This window comes from Ruditapes philippinarum, unplaced genomic scaffold (assembly GCF_026571515.1).
Source record: "Ruditapes philippinarum isolate M1 unplaced genomic scaffold, ASM2657151v2 ctg6586_1_1_1_1, whole genome shotgun sequence".
Taxonomy (NCBI): Eukaryota; Metazoa; Mollusca; class Bivalvia; order Venerida; family Veneridae; genus Ruditapes; species Ruditapes philippinarum.
Window position 1 is genome coordinate 26,296 of NW_026852991.1, and position 19,814 is coordinate 46,109.

Genomic DNA, 19,814 nt, shown 5'->3' on the forward strand with positions numbered 1-19,814 from the left:
AACAAAATCCGTTGAGAAATGTAGGACGAGTTCAGCACAGAAGAATTTGTTCACTATATATTGATAATTCTGTATGAGGAAAAAAAACAAAGGGCCATAATTAGGTCAAATATTATCCAATCACAAAACCCAGACAATATGCGCCAGGGCACTTGATAACAAAGCTTCTGTGAAAGTTTGGTCAAAATCCGTCGAGAAATGTAGGAGAAGTTGCGCACGATAGAAATTGTTCACTATATATTCTGTATAAGGAAAAAAAAGGGCCATAATTAGGTCAAATATTATCCAATCACAAAACCCTGACAATATGCGCCAGCGCACATGATGACAAAGCTTCTGTGAAAGTTTGAACAAAATCCCTTGAGAATTGTAGAGGGAGTTTAGCACAGAAGAAATTGTTCACTATATATTCTATATAAGGAAAAAAAACAAAGGGCAATAATTAGGTCAAATATTATCCAATAGCAAAACCCCGACAATATGCCTCAGGGCACTTGGTGACAAAGGTTCTGTGAAAGTTTGGTCAAAATCTGTGTAAAAATGTAGGAGGAGTTGCGCACAGAAGAAATTGTTCACTATATATTCTTTATAAGGAAAAAAAAACAAAGGGCCGTAAAAAGGTCAAATATTATTAAATCGCAAAACCAGACAATATGCCCCAGGGCACTTGATGACAAAGCTTCTGTGAAAGTTTGGTCAAAATCCGTTGCCAAATGTAGAAGGAGTTGCGCTAAGAAGAAATTGTTCACTATATATTCTATATAAGGAAAAAAAACAAAGGGCCATAATTAGGTCAAATATTATCCAATCGAAAAACCCCGACAATATGCACCAGGGCACTTGATAACAAAGCTCCTGTGAAAGTTTTGGTCAAAATCCATTGAGAAATGTAGGAGTTGCGCACAGAAGAAATTGTTTACGCCGCCCGCCGCCCGCCCGTACGCCCGCCCGCCGACATACCTCAATCTAATAACCAGTTTTTTCCTTCGGAAAACCTGGTTAACAATGGTTAAACAAGAGCATGCTCAACTATTATCAGTGCTTGAAAGTACAACAAGAGCTTGGATAATGTAAAATTTAAAAGTTTGAAAAAAAATAATTCTGTCATAATTCACAAGAGAATTATGGGACTTAAAAGTCACCTCCTATAATGCTCTCAAATAAAAGTGTTACGTTTCAACCCATTCCCTTCATTAGTTCCAAGATAAAAACTTGCAAGCAGAAACTTAACCTAAGTGTGACGCCTGCACCTAGGTGAGTTCGACAGCTCTTCTTATTTTTCAAACAGTCAAATTAAAAAATTGTCAATCAGTCGCCCACATACATTCTTGTCCCTCCCTCATCCCCCACTTCTAAATCCCGACATTTCGAATGCGCCAATTCTCTTCTGACCTCAGCAGTGATAAGTTCGTGAGAATGTACACGTAAAAGTTCCATCATTGCCTCTTTCTGCTCACTAGAGATATCTTCTTTGTATCTTTGTACAAAGGTTAACATACTTTGATGCCATAATACAGGCAGCTCTCTCTTGTCTGTTGTAAACCTGTAATAATTAATTTTTGAATTCTTTAGATAAGAAATACATCCCCAACATTGATTTTTACGCTTCCATATAAACAAAAAAACACATCATTCAGGGACTTTTTAAGCTATTTTTGGAAGTAATGGATATAATTTTTATGGCATTTTCATAAATTTGAGAAAATTTACAAACTTAAAAATACTACTTTTAACATGACTTTTAAGATTAATTTACCAGTATGACAGAGTTACCTCTTGACTTCTTTATGGAACAAGTCAATACAGTTACAATTTAAAAAGATTTGATTTTTTTCTAGGTTCTTTAAAAAACAATCAATTTGAGATTGGGTAAGGCACCTTACATTGGCCCCTTGGGTATAGAGAGAAAATGCCCTGCTCTATTTATACATTCCTGCAGTCTCTGTCAATACAGTAACAGAGCATTTAAGTTTTTCAACTTGTAAACTTAACATGTGAAGTCACTCATAACATGCAAAAATTTCCCTTAAAGAAAAATATTTTTTTTCAAAATCATAAGTGATTAAGCTCCAAATAAAACTTCAATACTAGTATATAAATCTTTTTTTACTATAATCTCACCTTATAAAATGGAACACCAAAGCATCAACAACTCTGTACGGCAAAGCGTACTTCTTATCGCACAGTGCTCTAATAAATATACTGTTAGCGCCATTATAGTCCATTTCGGCAATTTTCAACATGGCCGCCGCCGAGTGTAACATCGGGATTGAGTTCTTCATTAGAATACTCGAAATTATCACAGCTTCCCGTAACGTGCAATTGCCTGCCTGGAAAATTGAAGGAAATAAAATGTAGGTATGATAATATAATAAGTAAACACAATTTTGTAAATTAAAGTAGCACCACTGAGCTCAAAATGTATAATAAAAACATTAAATTTCTAATTTTAAAATAGATCAACTGGTGGGCAAGAAACATAAAAAATATGCAAAAGATATTTAAGTAGCATACTCAGCGTTAAATTGAAAATAATCTTTTTGTGCCATTCTTAGCCTGATTTCACTAAAAACGTGGTTATACACTTTTTAATTTTAGGTCATTTTGCACAATGCTTCTTTTAATTATTATTGTATCATAGTTTGGATACCATTCTATTAAAAATGTGCAAGAGTTATATCATAAACCCATATCTGGAGTGCAGATATTAGTTACACAAGATATAAATCTGCACTGTGTTTCACAGAAGTCCTATCTTAGTGTTTCACAGATGCCCAAGTTTATCTAAGTCCTAGGACATAAGACTAACTTTAGGGCTATCTAAGGACAATAAACATTATTATCTTTAAAGATCCTGTAACACAATTGTTTCATGGTTTTATTTCATATGATGTTCAAATTAAGATTTGTCAATATTGTAAGTTCCGATAAGCATTACTTATAAAGATATTACCAAATTTAACATTTCATGTAAATGAAGGGAGGTAATTAGAAATTTATTTTTTATAAATTCTGAAACAAATTTTCCAATAAGAAATGAATACATGTAATTTATTGATTAAATATAATGTGCACAAATATTTGCAGTACACATTTTACATATTCTTCGATGTTTGAAAATTGTTTTATTTGCATAATTGTATACATATATGATTTTTTGGAAGTGTGGTATACACACAGTAACAATATCAATCACAAAACATACAAGATTTTTTAAGTTAAAGACATACTTTCATTAAATTTGTTCTCCTTACAAAAGTTTATCAATACAATAGCGCATGCCTCAACCTCAAATATTTTACTTTTCTCTGCATTTCTAGACACCATTTGATGGAGTCATAGAATAGGAGTCATCATACATGTATGTTAGAACATTTTCTTTGAAACGCAAAATTGTCTAAGGCTTAGTCTTTAGACTGATTTCAGATTTAGGACTTTCTTTGAAACACAACCCAGAGGTCTGTAAACCTAACAATTCTTGTACTTAGTTAGGCAGGATGTCATTGACTGATTATTTGTTGAAAACTTAAAACAGAAATCACTCTCGCCTACCTCACAAAGTGGCAATAAAATTCCTTTGAAGAAAGCCGCTGGTTTGAATAAAGCCTTTTTAAGTGCCTAAAACATAAATAATATATATACATTTATATTGATATATTACTCTTATAAATAAAACCTCAGTCAAAAGAAAAGCAATGGCAAGAGATATCAAATTCTGATGAAAATCATATGCTTAGATTACTGATGTTACATTTTTTTATGTCGCACCAACACTGTTCATTTATATCTGTAAAAAGTCATTATAATGATGTTATATAGTCACTTCAGGGTTGTCCTTTCCAGGTGGCTAGAGGCAAAGATGATTGTCTCAAATGCTTTAATTGGCCACCTCAAACCTTAGACAACACTCTTTGTTGTGTGTGATGAAACCAAAGCATGACTGCCTCAAATTCAAAACAAAGTCTTTTAACTTTCTCATTTTTTTTTTTAAATGATAACTGCTATTTCAAAATACATTCATTGACCACATTTAAACTAAGAATATGTCAAAACAGGTTTGTTTGGTTTCTTAACACATTTTTTAGGGTCTTATCTCACAGTTGCCCCACTTTATCGGCTTTCCTAGACAACAAACCAGTAATAACCAATCTCTTCTCAAGTTTCCAACTATTGTTTCCACACAACTTCTGAATCAGCGGTGAGAGACAATTACATGTAGACTTAATGCTCCACATAAAATTGTCGCATAGAAATTTCGCCCCAACCGAGGGTCAAACAAACCAGCCCTGGGATTAGAACACACAATTCCTAATACTACATCTCCACACGAGGGGTTTGAGAAGCAAACAGAGAAATAACTGATAGCTGATTGGCCTAATTAAAAAATGAATATTTCAGAATAATTACCTGGTATAAATGAAAGTTTAATCTCTTGTACTCAGATATGTCATCTCTTATCCTAGGTAACAAAACCAAGTTAAAAAATCTGAAAAGTAAAAAAAACAAGCAATTATCATAGTATTGCAAGCAATCCATAAGTCCCCTACCGGTAAGAGCCCAAGCAAAATTCTGAAGGGCCATTGGCCTTCACTTATGTTCCTATTTTAAGTAAATTTGTTGAAAAAGTTCTTTAAAAGTGATCACAGGAAACAGTTTTTATGTACAGACAGACGGACTGAAGGACACTCTAAAGTTATTTTTTAAACATCCCTGTTATCAAAATATAACATTTTTAAAATCCTATCATGATTGAAGAAGTTGGAGTAAAAATTACCAATTTCTCAAAAAAAAGTCTAAGTTCAAAAGGGGCATAATTCTGGAAATAGCCTTGCTAGAGTATTGAACACTCACAAATGTTGAGTGACAATAACAAACATTTATACAAAGTTTGAAGTAGATACATTCAGAAAAAGAAGTTATTAAAAAAACAATGTTTTTTTTCATGAAAATTTTAAGTTCAAGGGAGGTAATCTGATAAATTTTGTGCTAGAGTTGTAAACCTTGTCACATATGATGTGGTTGATGACAAGCAACTTATATTTAAAGTTTGAAGAAATACCTTAAGAAATAAAGAACTTATAGTGAAAAACTTAAAACTAGAATCAGAAATCTTGAAATTCAGTCTATTTGTTGCCATAGCAACCAGAATTTTCAAACAAAGGAAGATAAAAAAGGATGTGCATAATTTCCATACTGCCATCTACCATATGTCAAGTTTCATAAACATATTTTCAGTACTTTTTGTGTTATGACTGGATCCAGGTTATGTGTAAATTTTGCCATATTTTCAGTCTATTTGTTGCCATAGCAACCAGAATTTTCACATAGGAAGAAAAGAAAAAGACGTGCATTAATCTCAATACTGCCATCTATCCATATATCAATTTTCATAAAAATATTTTCAGTACTTTTTGCGTTATCGCGGGATCCAGGTTATGTGTAAAATTTGCCATATTTTCAGCCTATTTGTTGACATAGCAACCAGAATTTTCAACATAGGAAGAAAAGAAAAAGACGTGCATAATCTCCATACTGCCATCTATGCATATATCAAGTTTCATTAAAATATTTTCAGTACTTTTTGCGTTATCGCGGGATCCAGTTTTGTGGACGGACGGACTGACGGACGGACAGACGGATGGAGGGTAAACCTAAAGTCCCCTCCGGTAAACCGGTAGGGGACTAATAAATAAATGAAAACAAGAACATAAACCCTAAGCTTGCTGGTGGAAATTGAATCTAGTCATGTGACCAAAGCAGACCATGTTATATTTGACTAAAACAGTGTCAACGCTTGTCCATTAAAAATACTAAGTAAAGTTGAAAAGGGGCATAACTCCAAAAATATTGCTTTCAGAATTATGCCCCTTTTCCTTTAAGCTGAATAAACTGTCATAAGCTCATAAATTAATCAAATGTTATCTTTATTTAAGAGTTTGCAGTACAAAATCTTTAACAATACAAAGATAGTCACAAAGCCATGTTCAATAAGCAGAAAGTCTGAACACTGAAGATTGTTTAACCTAAAACTGTGAATTTTGTTGATACATTAGACAAATTGTTCAACTTGTTATAAACTAGGGCTTTCATTTAAAATCGCGATATTGATATAATATCATCGATATTCAACAAAAAATACAATACTGATTCACAATTTAAAATTTCCATACAGTTTAAAACTTGTTTCTTCATGTCCTGTGAAAAATATCTCTCTACTTTGCATAACGAGAAAAAGTCACTTTTCTCATTTTTTCTTACCTAGCTTGCATACTGGATCATTCATTTTTTAAAATTCTATAAATCATGATAACAAGAAAACATACTTTCTTTTAGTATTCTGTATAAAAGATGCTTACATACACCATGATAAGAATTTATCACATTTATTCAAATGCTCAAGCTCTTCAATTCGATTTATTGTCCATATATTGATGCAAAATTTTCTGTCAATGACAGCCCTACTATACACTTATTGTTTTCTCTTACCTTTGAGCCATTTTGGCATTGAGATTAGAAGTAAATATTCTGGTTGCCTGGTACATAGCTGCTGCAGACCAGGTCTCTGGCTCTGTTAGATATAATATCTGAAATATACATTATTACATCTATATGTCTATATTTTAGAATTGGTTTTATTCACATTAAATCAATATCCACTATTATTTATGAAAATCAATGTATTTTCAATTTCATAGTTATCGTGAAAAAAAAGCATGAAATTGCAAATATGTTATTTTTTTTCAGCTACAGTTTTGATTTTATATAATTAAGATGACAAAAAACTTTTTGAACACCTCCACCCCCCTTGAAATTTTGAACAAAGTGAATACTACTGTAGTTGTTTTTTGTTTGGTTTACATCACATCAACAAAGTAAAGATCATAGGGCTACTAAATTCCAAAATTACTGTGGAGGAAGACTTCAGGTGCTTCTCTGTGCACTATTTAAGGCATGAGGAGGAACCTAAGTAGAAACACTGATGTTTCGTAACCTAGCTGGATAGCTTTACAAAGACAGCATAAAATTCACTGTCTTTGATACTATAATAAATTGTCCTATGCATACAGCTCTTGTTACATTTAAAGATCCTGTAACAAATTTTGTTCACGGTTTTATTTCAAAAATATGATGCTCAAAATAAGATTTGTCAATATTGTAAGTTCCTATAGCATTATTTATAAAGATATTACGAATTTAACATTTCATGTAAATAAAGGGAGGTAACAAGAAATTTATTCTCTATAAATTCTAAGTCAAATGTTCCAATAAGAAATAAATGCATACAATTTATTGGTTAAATATAATGTGCACAAATATTTGCAGCACACATTTTACGTATTCTTCGATGTTTGAAAATTGTTTTATTTGCATAATTATATACATATATAATCATTTGCAAGTGTGGTATATACACAATAACAATATCAATCACAAAACATACAGGATCTTTAAGTCTGTTTTATAATTGATTGTCTCTATGCATAAACATGGTGGTTCTACTCAGGTGCCTGTTCAGGGTTGCCAGCACTTCGGTGAAATAAAATTCCCTGACTTTTCCCTGACTTTTCACTGACCAATTCATGTTTTTCACTGACCAAAATCGTCAAACACATAAACGGCCTCCTGACCTCCCCTATAGCCGTCCAATCCTCCCATTATATTTTTGCATGTAAACTTGTATTTATTTTCCAAAATATAAAACATTTACATCAAAGTTATGATTCAAACATTGTGTTCTACTATTCTTAATTATTTCTATTCAAACACAGTGTGACTGTTGGTCAGTGAAACATATGACATGAAAATCAAAAGAATCATATAAATATAAGCATCTGTATTAGAAATCACATAAGTCACTCTTGCCTTCCTAGTAGTAACTCATAAAACACCAAGACTATAAGAGTAATACTTGAATGACAAAACTTAAAATTCAAACATCTCTAAACTATAAGAACAATAAACATTTAACACAATTACTTGTATAAGGCATCATGATAAACTCCACTGATTGTGAAAACAAGAACATAGGGCTCATTTTGGCATATCATGAAATAATCACTATAAAATTAAAGACTTTGAATGAGTGAAGTAAGTTAGTGTGAAAAAAAGTTAGTGTGAAAAACATAGCATTGCATAATTTAACCAGTTTCCATCATGTTTGCAAGACATATCCTCTGGTACAATTTCTTAGTGTCAAAGCAAAAAGCAAAGAAGGGCTTTTAATTACTAACAAAATCAAGTCAGTATACATGTATACCAAACTACCATTTTGGCATATAACCTGCTTTGCTTTTTGCTTTGACACTAAGAAATTGTACAAGAGGATTTGTCTTGCAAACATGATGGAAACTGGTTAAATTATGCAACAAAAATTATGTATTTAGTCAGCTCTGGAGGCAAGGGTTGAAAAGCCTTTCAGTCTTTAGGCTGAATGATGTTCTAAGGTAAATAATGGGTATTATAATCACTAAGTTAACATATAATGCTTCTTAATATAACAGTTTACTGTTATTTGAATTTAATGCTTAACTGTGAGAGTGATAAAGTCAAATATTAAATGCCTAAAGACTACCATAGCCAAGAAAGACCTTCAATGCGTATATTTTTCGACCTTTGAAATAATTTTTCCCTGACTTTTCACTGATTTTTCAGGATTTTCATTTTTCACTGACCAAATTTCAAAATTCCCTGACAATTCCCTGACCTTGAAAAAATACCCAATTTCCCTGACTTTTCAAGTCCGCTGGCAACCCTGCTGTTTGTGCCTGAAATAATGCACAGAAGGCACCTGAGGTCTTCCTCCACCAGTTAAGATGGAACGTCCCCATGTGACCAATACCGTGTTGGTGTGAAATAAAACCCAATCAAAGAAACAAATATACAATAATATGAATAAGATAAGCCCATTAGCATTCCAAACGACAATTGTAAAAATCCAATGGGTAAACCCGTTGTATTTGGTTAAGCTAATTATGCCTGATTTACCAAACAACAATTGTTCATCATCTCGGAATTTTGCCATGATTTAAAATATCCCTACCAGTACTTGAAATGACCTGCGAAAGAAACATATTTGCATAACAGAGGGTACCAAACTTACCTGTTCCCAGTTTCTAAGGGAAGGTATCACTTTGAAAGCCTTAGGTAACTTTCCACTACGATATCTTTGTAGAATCTGCCTGATACTTTTGTACATATTGACCAATCTTTCATCCAGCTGATCTAACTGTACACTGGCATTATCTAAAATATAGTTTATGTAGTTTCAATTACATCTAATGATAAAGAGCACCTGCAAATGAATAATATTTTGTCTGACCCAAAAGCTAAGATACAAAATTGAACAGGAATGAGTCTTAAGGGCACAAATGTCCCCACATTCCACAGTTTGTCAGTTTATGGATGGACAGCAGAACTGAGGGGAAAAGGCTAATCTATATGCCCCACTTCTATGTAGTGGGGGCATATAATAATGAGATTTGTTTAAGCCACACGCAAAGCTCATAATATTTTATATGGTCATTTTCCTGGTGGGTGAAAACTTTGCCTAACATATAAGGCACACCATAAATATTGACACATGGAGAACCTATGTAGATTAAAATAATGACCTTCAATCAACAAATCACATGAATGGTTTTCTCACAAGAAATATTTTTTAGTCACATAAAAGATATTTTTTTAAACTTTTAGACGTTTTGGAAAAATAAAGATCTGTTAAGCTTTTAAATCTTGTAAGTGAAACCAAGATCTTTCTGTCATACAAAAATTCACGTTTTTAAAGTTAAAATTATTGCAGATAGTGTAAAGACTGAATATATCTATCATATTGTCTCTTATTTCTTTTCTTGTTTTTCTTTCCAAACTAAACATTTTAGCGTTATTTTATTCACCTGTCATTTGGCTCTGAATTTCTGTTTTCTTCTCGGTAAGTTTTTCCTGTATGATATCGGCCAGTGTGCGTCTAGCTGGAGGATTATGGGACATGAACTTTGCCAGGGCCTCTTCGTCCTCGTCATTTACTTCCTGGTAAAAATATCACATAACAATTACATTTATGTCTTTCAAGAAAAAAATATTCCGCTTAAAATGACTTAAATAATTATGGTCACATATTTAATATTGAGGACTGACTGCAATTTTTAACTGTTATTAAGTCCTTTATTTCACAAAAGTTACTACAGTTTTGCAGTCAACCCTCGATTTACATTTTAGAATAATTTGTCAAAGGTTCTGTTTAAAATTTGTTTCATGGCAACATTATTTAGGAATGTAAAGCATTAAACTAATATTCATGTCAGCCCCAAACACAATGGACATCACACTCAAGTCTTGGTCTGTTACATTTTTGCAGGCCAAGTGACTGATTACTATAATGCTCTGAGGTTCTCAGTACTGGGCTCTGTTTTTCTTTATGTTGTATTACTTTAATTATTTTGTCAGGAATATAATGTTTGTAAAATAGCACACATTAATTTTCTTAACACATGTTTGATAGTTTTTTTCTCACTTTCACGTAGCAAGGCATATAGCTTAGTACCAAACTTTTCAATATGACCATTCCTCATAAAGGCTTGGCCAGATTCTCAACAATTCATTTATAACTATCTAAACAACCTCCAATGTTTTACAAGCAATTATCATAGTATTGCAAGCAATCCATAAGTCCCCTACCGGTAAGAGCCAAAGCAACATTCTGAAGGGCCATTCACTTATGTTTCTATTTTAAGTAAATTTGTTGAAAAGTTCTTTAAAAGTGATCAAAGTGAACAGTTTTTATGTACAGACAGACAGACGGACTGAAGGACACTCTTAAAGTTATTTTTTAAACATCCCTGTTATCAAAATATAACATTTTTAAAAACAAAAATTTAAAAAAAAAGGAGATAACGATGTCATACATGATGTGAGTGTAACAAAGAACAATTAGTAATGAAGGTATGAATATTTAATGTTTATTTTGAATTTGAAGTAAATGAAAGTTAAAAGAACGAATAGGAAAAATTAAAAGTTTAAGGAAGAGATAATTCTGGAAATATGGATGCTAGATTTATAAACCTTGTCATATTATTATGATGTGGGAGTTTGAAGAAAATCCTATCATGATTGTAGAAGTTGGAGTAAAAATTACCAATTTCTCAAAAAAAAGTTCAAAAGGGGCATAATTCTGGAAATAGTCTTGCTAGAGTATTGAACACAAACAAATGTTGAGTGATAATAAGAAACATTTATATGAAGTAGATACATTAAAAAAAAAAAGAAGTTATTAAAAAAAAAAAACAATTTTTTTTCATGAAAATTTTAAGTTCAAGGGAGGTAATTCTGATAAATTTTGTGCTAGAGTTGTAAACTTTGTCACATATGATGTGGTTGATGACTAGCAACTTATATTTAAAGTTTGAAGAAAATACCTTTAAGAAATAAAGAACTTATAGTGAAAAAACTTAAAAACTAGAATCAGAAATCTTGATATTCAGTCTATTTGTTGCCATAGCAACCAGAATTTTCAATACAGGAAGATAAGAAAAGAATGTGCATAATTTCCATACTGCCATCTACCCATATGTCAAGTTTCATAAAAATATTTTCAGTACTTTTTGCGTTATCGCTGGATCCAGGTTATGTGTAAAATTTGCCATATTTTCAGTCTATTTGTTGCCATAGCAACCATAATTTTCAGCATAGGAAAAAAAGAATAAGATGTGCATACTCTCCATACTACCATCTATCCATGTAACAAGTTTCATAAAAATATTTTCAGTACTTTTTGTGGTATCGCGGGATCCAGGTTATGTGTAAAATTTGCCATATTTTTAGTCTATTTGTTGCCATAGCAACCAGAATTTTCAACATAGGAAGAAAAGAAAAAGACGTGCATAATCTCCATACTGCCATCTATCCATATATCAAGTTTCATTAAAATATTTTCAGTACTTTTTGTGTTATCGCGGGATCCAGTTTTGTGGACGGACGGACTGACGGACGGACGGACAGACAGACGGAAGGAGGGTAAACCTAAAGTCCCCTCCGGTAAACTGGTAGGGGACTAAAAACTTTATGAAATAGATAGTTATGTATTAATTGTTTTCTAACAATTCATTTAAAAGTTCCAGAATATAAATTCTCATTTCAATTCTTACAATCTGTTCATAAAATTCTTCATGCTCCTCCTCCTCATCAGATTCCTCCTCATCTGACTCCACCCCCTTAAGTCTAGCCCTGCCCAACTGTATTTGTTGAGGCTTCTTTGCTGCGGTGCTGCAGAAAATTTCACATCAATGCATTATAATGTATAATTGATCAAAAGTAGAAATATCATTATTATTCTAATCATATCCTTAACTTTAGGAATGTAACACATTTCGTAAATTATAATGAATCTTATTTTAAAGAAAGCATCTGCATTAAAGTGTACCTCATCCTGATAAGAAATTGTAACAGATTCTTTACTGAGCTTAAGTTAACAGCTACTTTTTTTCAGCAGAAATTGAATTTAAATAAATATAATTTTTTAAAATTTCGTTTTAAATTTCTTTAAATTTCATTTCGAGTTCAAAGGAAATGTTGGTTCTGCAAGGATTTTCGCTATTTCGCTGCCTGCCAGGTAAATACTGCTTATAACTAATAAATTGGCACATAGATTTAGTATATATTTAAGATGTCTTTCTGGTATAAGATTTTAGTTGGAACTTGTATCCCAGTAATTATTCATTACAATGTACCTGGTTGCCCCATGTTCCTCTTCTAACTCTTCTTGCTGTTTCTTGCTTGATCCAAAATCTTTCTTGACAGTTTATCATCTACATACTGAAAGTTATATGGATTTATTATTACTGGCATTAACACAAGAACAGATTAAACTAAAAAAAACAGATTAAGATTTGTCACACATTACCATGTCCATAACTCAATATATGTATCAGTTGCCAAAAATGTCCTTTCAGACAATTAAGGCAGCTATAGGAATTCAACACTTTATTCAAAATTATAATGTGTACCTTTGATACGACGTAAATGGATATATTTTTAAGCTTTAAAAAAACGGAAGGGGTAGGATGTATTTTTCCAGGTATTGTTGGGTGATCAGAACAAAAGTTTTTACGGCCTTATCTTTGCCTATTTAATACTGATACACGGAGAGTCCGAGCGGGGCCTAAGGCCCTGCGACGCTGCAGCGCTCTTCATTGCTTCAGACGCTTGCTAAAACACACTCCCGGTAAAAGAATGATGTTCAAAATCAGAAAATAAACATGTATTTTCATTGATAAGAACTATAATTATATTGTAACGATTATAAAATATCCTTTTAGATAAAAAAGCGCATTAAAAAATAACGTTTGTGATCAGTGTTTAACAAAAATGGTGGACAGGATTTTCCAAATGCAGACGCATGCGCTGTTGTCCTCCTTTACCTTCCAGGATTTTCGGAATATAACGAGCGCTTGGATGATAGGTTGAACACTACCAATTTATTCGTTTTGTTTACGGAGAAAGATATGGTTTACAAGTACACTTAACATGTTATGCTAAAACCATAATTCATAAGAGCTTTCCACGACATAGGTAGCACCTTATTTCATATTAAGAATGGCCTGTTGTCTGCTAATTCGGAAACTGCCACTCGGTGTATTATCATCAAGTGAAAAACTTTGTTTATTACTAAGAGAAAAATAATTTGGGCAATGCCAATTTATTAAATAAAAAAACATATAGTGTTACGTATTGTAAATTGTGTCAAAAACTGATTATGAGGATATAATTGCCTTATTCTAGTGTGTGAAAACACGACTTTCTTATACCTACTAATAGTCACATACATCGCGAAAACACATAAAATTCGGGACGGTATACTTTGCAGACGACTTTGCAGACAAGTTAAACATAGAGGGATTTTGCAGACAAGTTAAATAAAGAAGGATTTTAGACTTTGCAGACAATATAGATTATATAGGGTGTCAACTGGTAAAAAGGTGTGAATGGGCAATTATGCAGTGAAGTTTAATGGCATTTTATTAAATGTATCATATTTATCAAATAATGTGATTCTTATATAAGTAAAAAAATATATATGAAAATTTTTATAAAAGGTATTAGCAAAATGGTTATATTTCATCTTTCTTAATAAGTATATGAACATAATTACACAAGGATAATTATAGATATATCTATAATAATTATTGAAAACAAGAAAAAACAAACAATAACAATAATTTTCAATATAAAGAAAAAGTATTTAAAAAATAATCCAAACCCTATTTTATATAATACACAATAAATTAAAACATGTACTCGGACATAAATGTTTCAAATTTGAAGTATTTAATTAAAACATTTTAAATAATTCCTCAGTGAAAGATATGTGTGTATATATATCTACATTTATATAATAGATACAGGCAGACTTTGCAGACAAGTTAAACATAGAGGGATTTTGCAGACAAGTTAAATAAAGAAGGATTTTAGACTTTGCAGACAATATAGATTATATAGGGGATGTTTAATCCCTTGTCAACTGGTCAAAAGGTGTGAATGGGCAATTATGCTGTTGATCAGTTGTAAAACAGAGAAAAATTTTGCAGACAATATAACATAACATAACATAACATATTCTTTATTTGGCATAAAACGACAATATACATTTATAGCCAATACAGTAAACAATCATGTAATGTAAGAACATGATATACAATATAAATACCATAATGTTTTACAGAGAAAGTTCTTGTTGCTACAAAATTTGAATAAATTTAAGTTCCTGTTTTCTTACAATAGAAGAACATCATTGATAATATAAAGACCTTGACAAAGTTGAAATGTTGTATTTGGTGCTACAAAACTTGAATAAATTTAAGATGCTAACTGTTGTCATTTCTTTCTTAAAATGGAAAATACAAGAATTTGACAAGATACTAACTGTTGTCAGTTTTTTCTTAAGATGAAAAATACAAAAAAAATTGACAACTGAATAAATTTAACCTACTAATTGTACAGATAGATAGAAATCTAATATTACTTTGTATCATAGTTTGGAGACCTTTCTGTTGAAAATGTGTCAGGGTTAAATCGTATACATATACATGCACAGTGCGTTAACTGGAGTGCGGGTATTAGTTACCCGCACTCCAGAGCATGCCCATTGATTGGCTCATTTATGCTGGGGTTTACATATTGTGACGGCAGAGAAAGGGAAAGCGACAGAAATATCATATTCAGATGATCGTTCATTGGTTCATTTTTGCCGGGGTTTCACATTGTGACAACAGGAACGTGTTTTTATGTTTGACTATGATACAAAAGAGAAAGAACACCAAAACACTCGGTAATCTGATTAATACTCGGGGGCTACGCCCCCTCGTACAAATCAGATAACCTCGTGTTTCGGTGCTCTTTCTATTACATAAATATAATTGTCATTAAAGATGTTTTACCAAGATATCACATAGATAAACAAATTGAATATACAACAGGTATTGACACTTTGAAATAACAATACAATACAATACAATACAATACAAATACTTTTATTGCAAATAAAACATTATTACAATGTTTATAGCAAAAACAAAACATATATATACATTCATGAAAATGAGATCTGACATGGAATGAAAAAAATAATAATAACATTATTTCCTGAAAGGTATTAAAATACTTAGGAAATAGCAGGTTGCACAAAATGTCTTAAATATGATATTGATACTACATCTAGATGTTAATATGATATTAATTAATACTACATCATCAAGATATTCTATCTTTAATTATTGCATACCAATAAATAATTAGCTATAATAAATTTAAAGGAAAGAAAATAATTATTGATTAATTACATTGATTTTGCCTTATAATCCCCTATCATTTTATATTTTGTTCTATATCTAACTTGTCTGCAAAATCCTTCTTAGTTTAACTTGTCTGCAAAATTCAACCTTAATTCTGTCTGCAAAATACAGATTTTGCCTTATAATCCCCTATCATTTTATATTTTGTTCTATATCTAACTTGTCTGCAAAATCCTTCTTAGTTTAACTTGTCTGCAAAATTCAACCTTAATTCTGTCTGCAAAATACAGATTTTGCCTTATAATCCCCTATCATTTTATATTTTGTTCTATATCTAACTTGTCTGCAAAGTTCATCATTAATTGTGTCTGCAAAATGCAGATTTTTCTAATAGTCACCTCAAATTTCATATTTTGCTCTATATCTAACTTGTCTGCAAAATTCAACATTAATTCTGTCTGCAAAATACAGATTTTGCCTTATAATCCCCTATCATTTTATATTTTGTTCTATATCTAACTTGTCTGCAAAATCCTTCTTATTTTAACTTGTCTGCAAAATTCAACCTTAATTCTGTCTGCAAAATACAGATTTTGCCTTATAATCCCCTATCATTTTATATTTTGTTCTATATCTAACTTGTCTGCAAAATCCTTCTTAGTTTAACTTGTCTGCAAAATTCAACATAAATTCTGTCTGCAAAATACAGATTTTGCCTTATAATTCCCTATCATTTTATATTTAGTTCTATATCTAACTTGTCTGCAAAGTTCATCATTAATTGTGTCTGCAAAATACAGATTTTTCTAATAGTCACCTCAAATTTCATATTTTGCTCTATATCTAACTTGTCTGCAAAATTCAACATTAATTCTGTCTGCAAAATACAGATTTTGCCTTATAATCCCCTATCATTTCATATTTTGTTCTATATCTAACTTGTCTGCAAAATCCTTCTTATTTTAACTTGTCTGCAAAATTCAACCTTAATTCTGTCTGCAAAATACAGATTTTGCCTTATAATCCCCTATCATTTTATATTTTGTTCTATATCTAACTTGTCTGCAAAATCCTTCTTATTTTAACTTGTCTGCAAAATTCAACCTTAATTCTGTCTGCAAAATACAGATTTTGCCTTATATTTCCCTATAAAATATATATTGTGTTCTATATTTACTTTTATCTTACAAAATTCAACATTTTCTTATATTCAGGAACAGGAATTATTTGTCACACAAGCATATTGGCCTTCATTACCAGTCTTCGCCTTAATTTTTTATCAGCACTAGCCCAGTCGGGCTAGCAGCTTACAAATTTCACTAGCCCAAACACATTTTAACTAGCCCGAACCAAAATGGTATTTTTTGCATACATTTTGTACAAAAATAACACTTTCTATGTTTTATATACCATTTAACATTATTAAAATATCATCTAATCAACTTTTCTTCCTTTCATTATTTAAATAAGAAGAGTTTAAACTACATATTAAAAGAAGATATTTTGATATTTCTGTGGCATTGTCCACAGACACTGAAAAAAATTGTTTAAAAACTGAAAATACTCTTCTCCTCGTTTAATGTAACCATGTCGGCTGATACATGCATTGACAACATATTTATATTCCTTTTCGTATTACTTTTTTTTTTTCGTGTATTCCTGTTTGGCTTAGTGCCTTCAAAATACAAGAGAAAAGACATATTGTGAAGCATGAGATGACGCCTAATAAATGTCTAACAATCAATAATTTTTCATAAGCGTTTAAGGTTCAATAAAGCTGCAACTAATTTTTAGGGCCAAGGTGGTTTACCAATCAAAATCTAGAGTAAAATGAAAATTCTGGGGTAAAATTTATAAAAAGTATTTGCATTGTTTTGTTATCAAATTCCATTGCCTTCTAAAAAGTCCCTTTCTTTACATAAATCAGACTGACTTATATAATAAAATATTGATTCAAATTGTTAAATAATACAAAACTTGCTCTGTTGTTAGGCAGGCTTCCCTAGACTAGGGTTTGTTTAGGTTACACAGCAAATTAATGACAAGACTCATTTTTTTGTTGCTGACATGTTGTTGTTTGAATGTGTCACATTCTTTTACTATCAGCTACATAACAGGTCAGCATGAGGCTTTATTCATACTCTATTTCTACAGACTACATTTTAGTGCCGTTCTTTGGTTTTGATTATGTATAATTAAAATTAGAATTAATGAAAAATAAATATAATAGAATTAAAACTTTTATACACAAAGAATTAGTCTTTGAGGAAACTGTCCGTAACTGTAAACTTGGTACGAAAATATTGAGTACAAAAACTGCAGATGGCAAGGGAGAAATATGTTTTCCAATAACTAAATTTAAGTGGCAAGTACAACATTTTTCTTTATTTTGTAGCAAAAACATTATAATATATGTCTAAACAAATTGAATATTAGGTTAAGTCCTACGATGACTACACCAACTTTAACTTTATCAATAATTTCATTTCAGAAACTCCCAAGAGTTACCTTCCCTTTTTACTCGATGTCACTTCCTGCTACTTTCGTTTTCAACTTACAGCAGTGTTGACAATAGTACTTTTAGTTTTCCATCCAATTCAGCAGAAATATATTGTATTTTCATAAAGCCAAAACATTGCTATCTGGAGCTCTGCATATTTCCAACATTTTCTTAATTTGGATATGAAAAAAGCCCTCGACCAGACGGGCTACCAGCTTGGAATTTTCACTCGACCACCCGCAAATTTACTCGACTCGGTCGTCGGTCGAGTGGGTTAAGTCGAAGACTGCATTACTATGTTTTGTTTATGTATCATTGATTTACTTTAATTTAAAAGCTTTTACTCTTTATTTGGATACAATTTATATTGTTTGTTATAATCATTATACACTGTCTCATGCAATTATTATTTTTTTAATTATATTCCTATTTTTTTTATATGAAAGCATAAATTAAAAAAAAAAAACATCAAATTAAAACTATATTTTTTTTAAATTAAATAAAGTTTTGCAAATTAATTATACTTTCTAAATGGCGTTACTTCAATGTAATTGCCCATTCACACCTTTTGACCAGTTGACAAGGGATTAAACATCCCCTATATAATCTATATTGTCTGCAAAGTCTAAAATCCTTCTTTATTTAACTTGTCTGCAAAATCCCTCTATGTTTAACTTGTCTGCAAAGTCGTCTGCAAAGTATACCGTCCCATAAAATTCAGATATATTTGATGATGATACCTCGTCATCTTTTTCTTCCTTTCTTCTGATCTTTGTTCTGCTAGATTGTTTTACATTGTTGTCATCCAATACCTGATCTGCAAGAGAAAGCCCACCAGGTCGGGTCATTTTTGCTTTTTTAACTTTTCCCATTTTCTTTTCGCGTGGCGGAACCGGAAGTTAAAAGTTGCGATCAGGGAGCGTTTTTTATTTTTGTGATTTTATTTAACACTTATCTGTAGTTATTTAGATCTATATTGAAATGCATTTTCAGTTTATATGATATGAAATAAGTTTTAGTTTACAATTTTAAAATTTCCTTAGGACTCGAAGAGGAGTGAATAGCAGAATTTTAATAACTTATCCCAAAAAAAAATCGAAAACGAAAGTAGAGATGGGCACGAGATGATTATTTATAGGATCTTATCAGGTCAAGAAGTGGGTGTCCATCTGTGAACATTATAAATGTGGATGTTTTAGTGTTATTGTTTTATGTGTGAAACAGGTAGACATTTCACATCTTTCTTATTGCATGTCACTCAATCAATGAAATAAAAACGCATCCGTGTTATTAAACATTTACCAATAAATTTACATATGATCTGTACATTGTCACTTTTAAGCAAATTTCTAATTAATATTTTCCGGTTTCGGGTCGTTGTTATTATTGTTGTCTTCATTTGCTTAATGGTATGTATAAAATCACGTCAAACAGCAATTCATAATGTATAACAGAATAATATTTTTATTATTATTACTCTTAAGTTAAAAATAAGACTGGGAGTCCTAAAATATTTATGAAATGAAAAAATG

The 19,814-nt window shown here is 31.3% G+C and overlaps 1 protein-coding gene across 1 annotated transcript; it reads right to left on the minus strand.

The window, feature by feature from the left end:
• Positions 1–981: 981 nt before the first annotated feature.
• Positions 982–19,205, minus strand: LOC132730472 (bystin-like). Its single transcript, XM_060716409.1, is given in 11 exon segments — positions 982–1,543; positions 2,122–2,330; positions 3,553–3,618; positions 4,408–4,486; positions 6,487–6,584; positions 9,101–9,243; positions 9,894–10,026; positions 12,141–12,258; positions 12,723–12,765; positions 12,768–12,807; positions 19,023–19,205. Coding segments are annotated over 11 exon segments (1,296 nt in total). The 5' UTR covers positions 19,155–19,205; the 3' UTR covers positions 982–1,308.
• Positions 19,206–19,814: the final 609 nt, after the last annotated feature.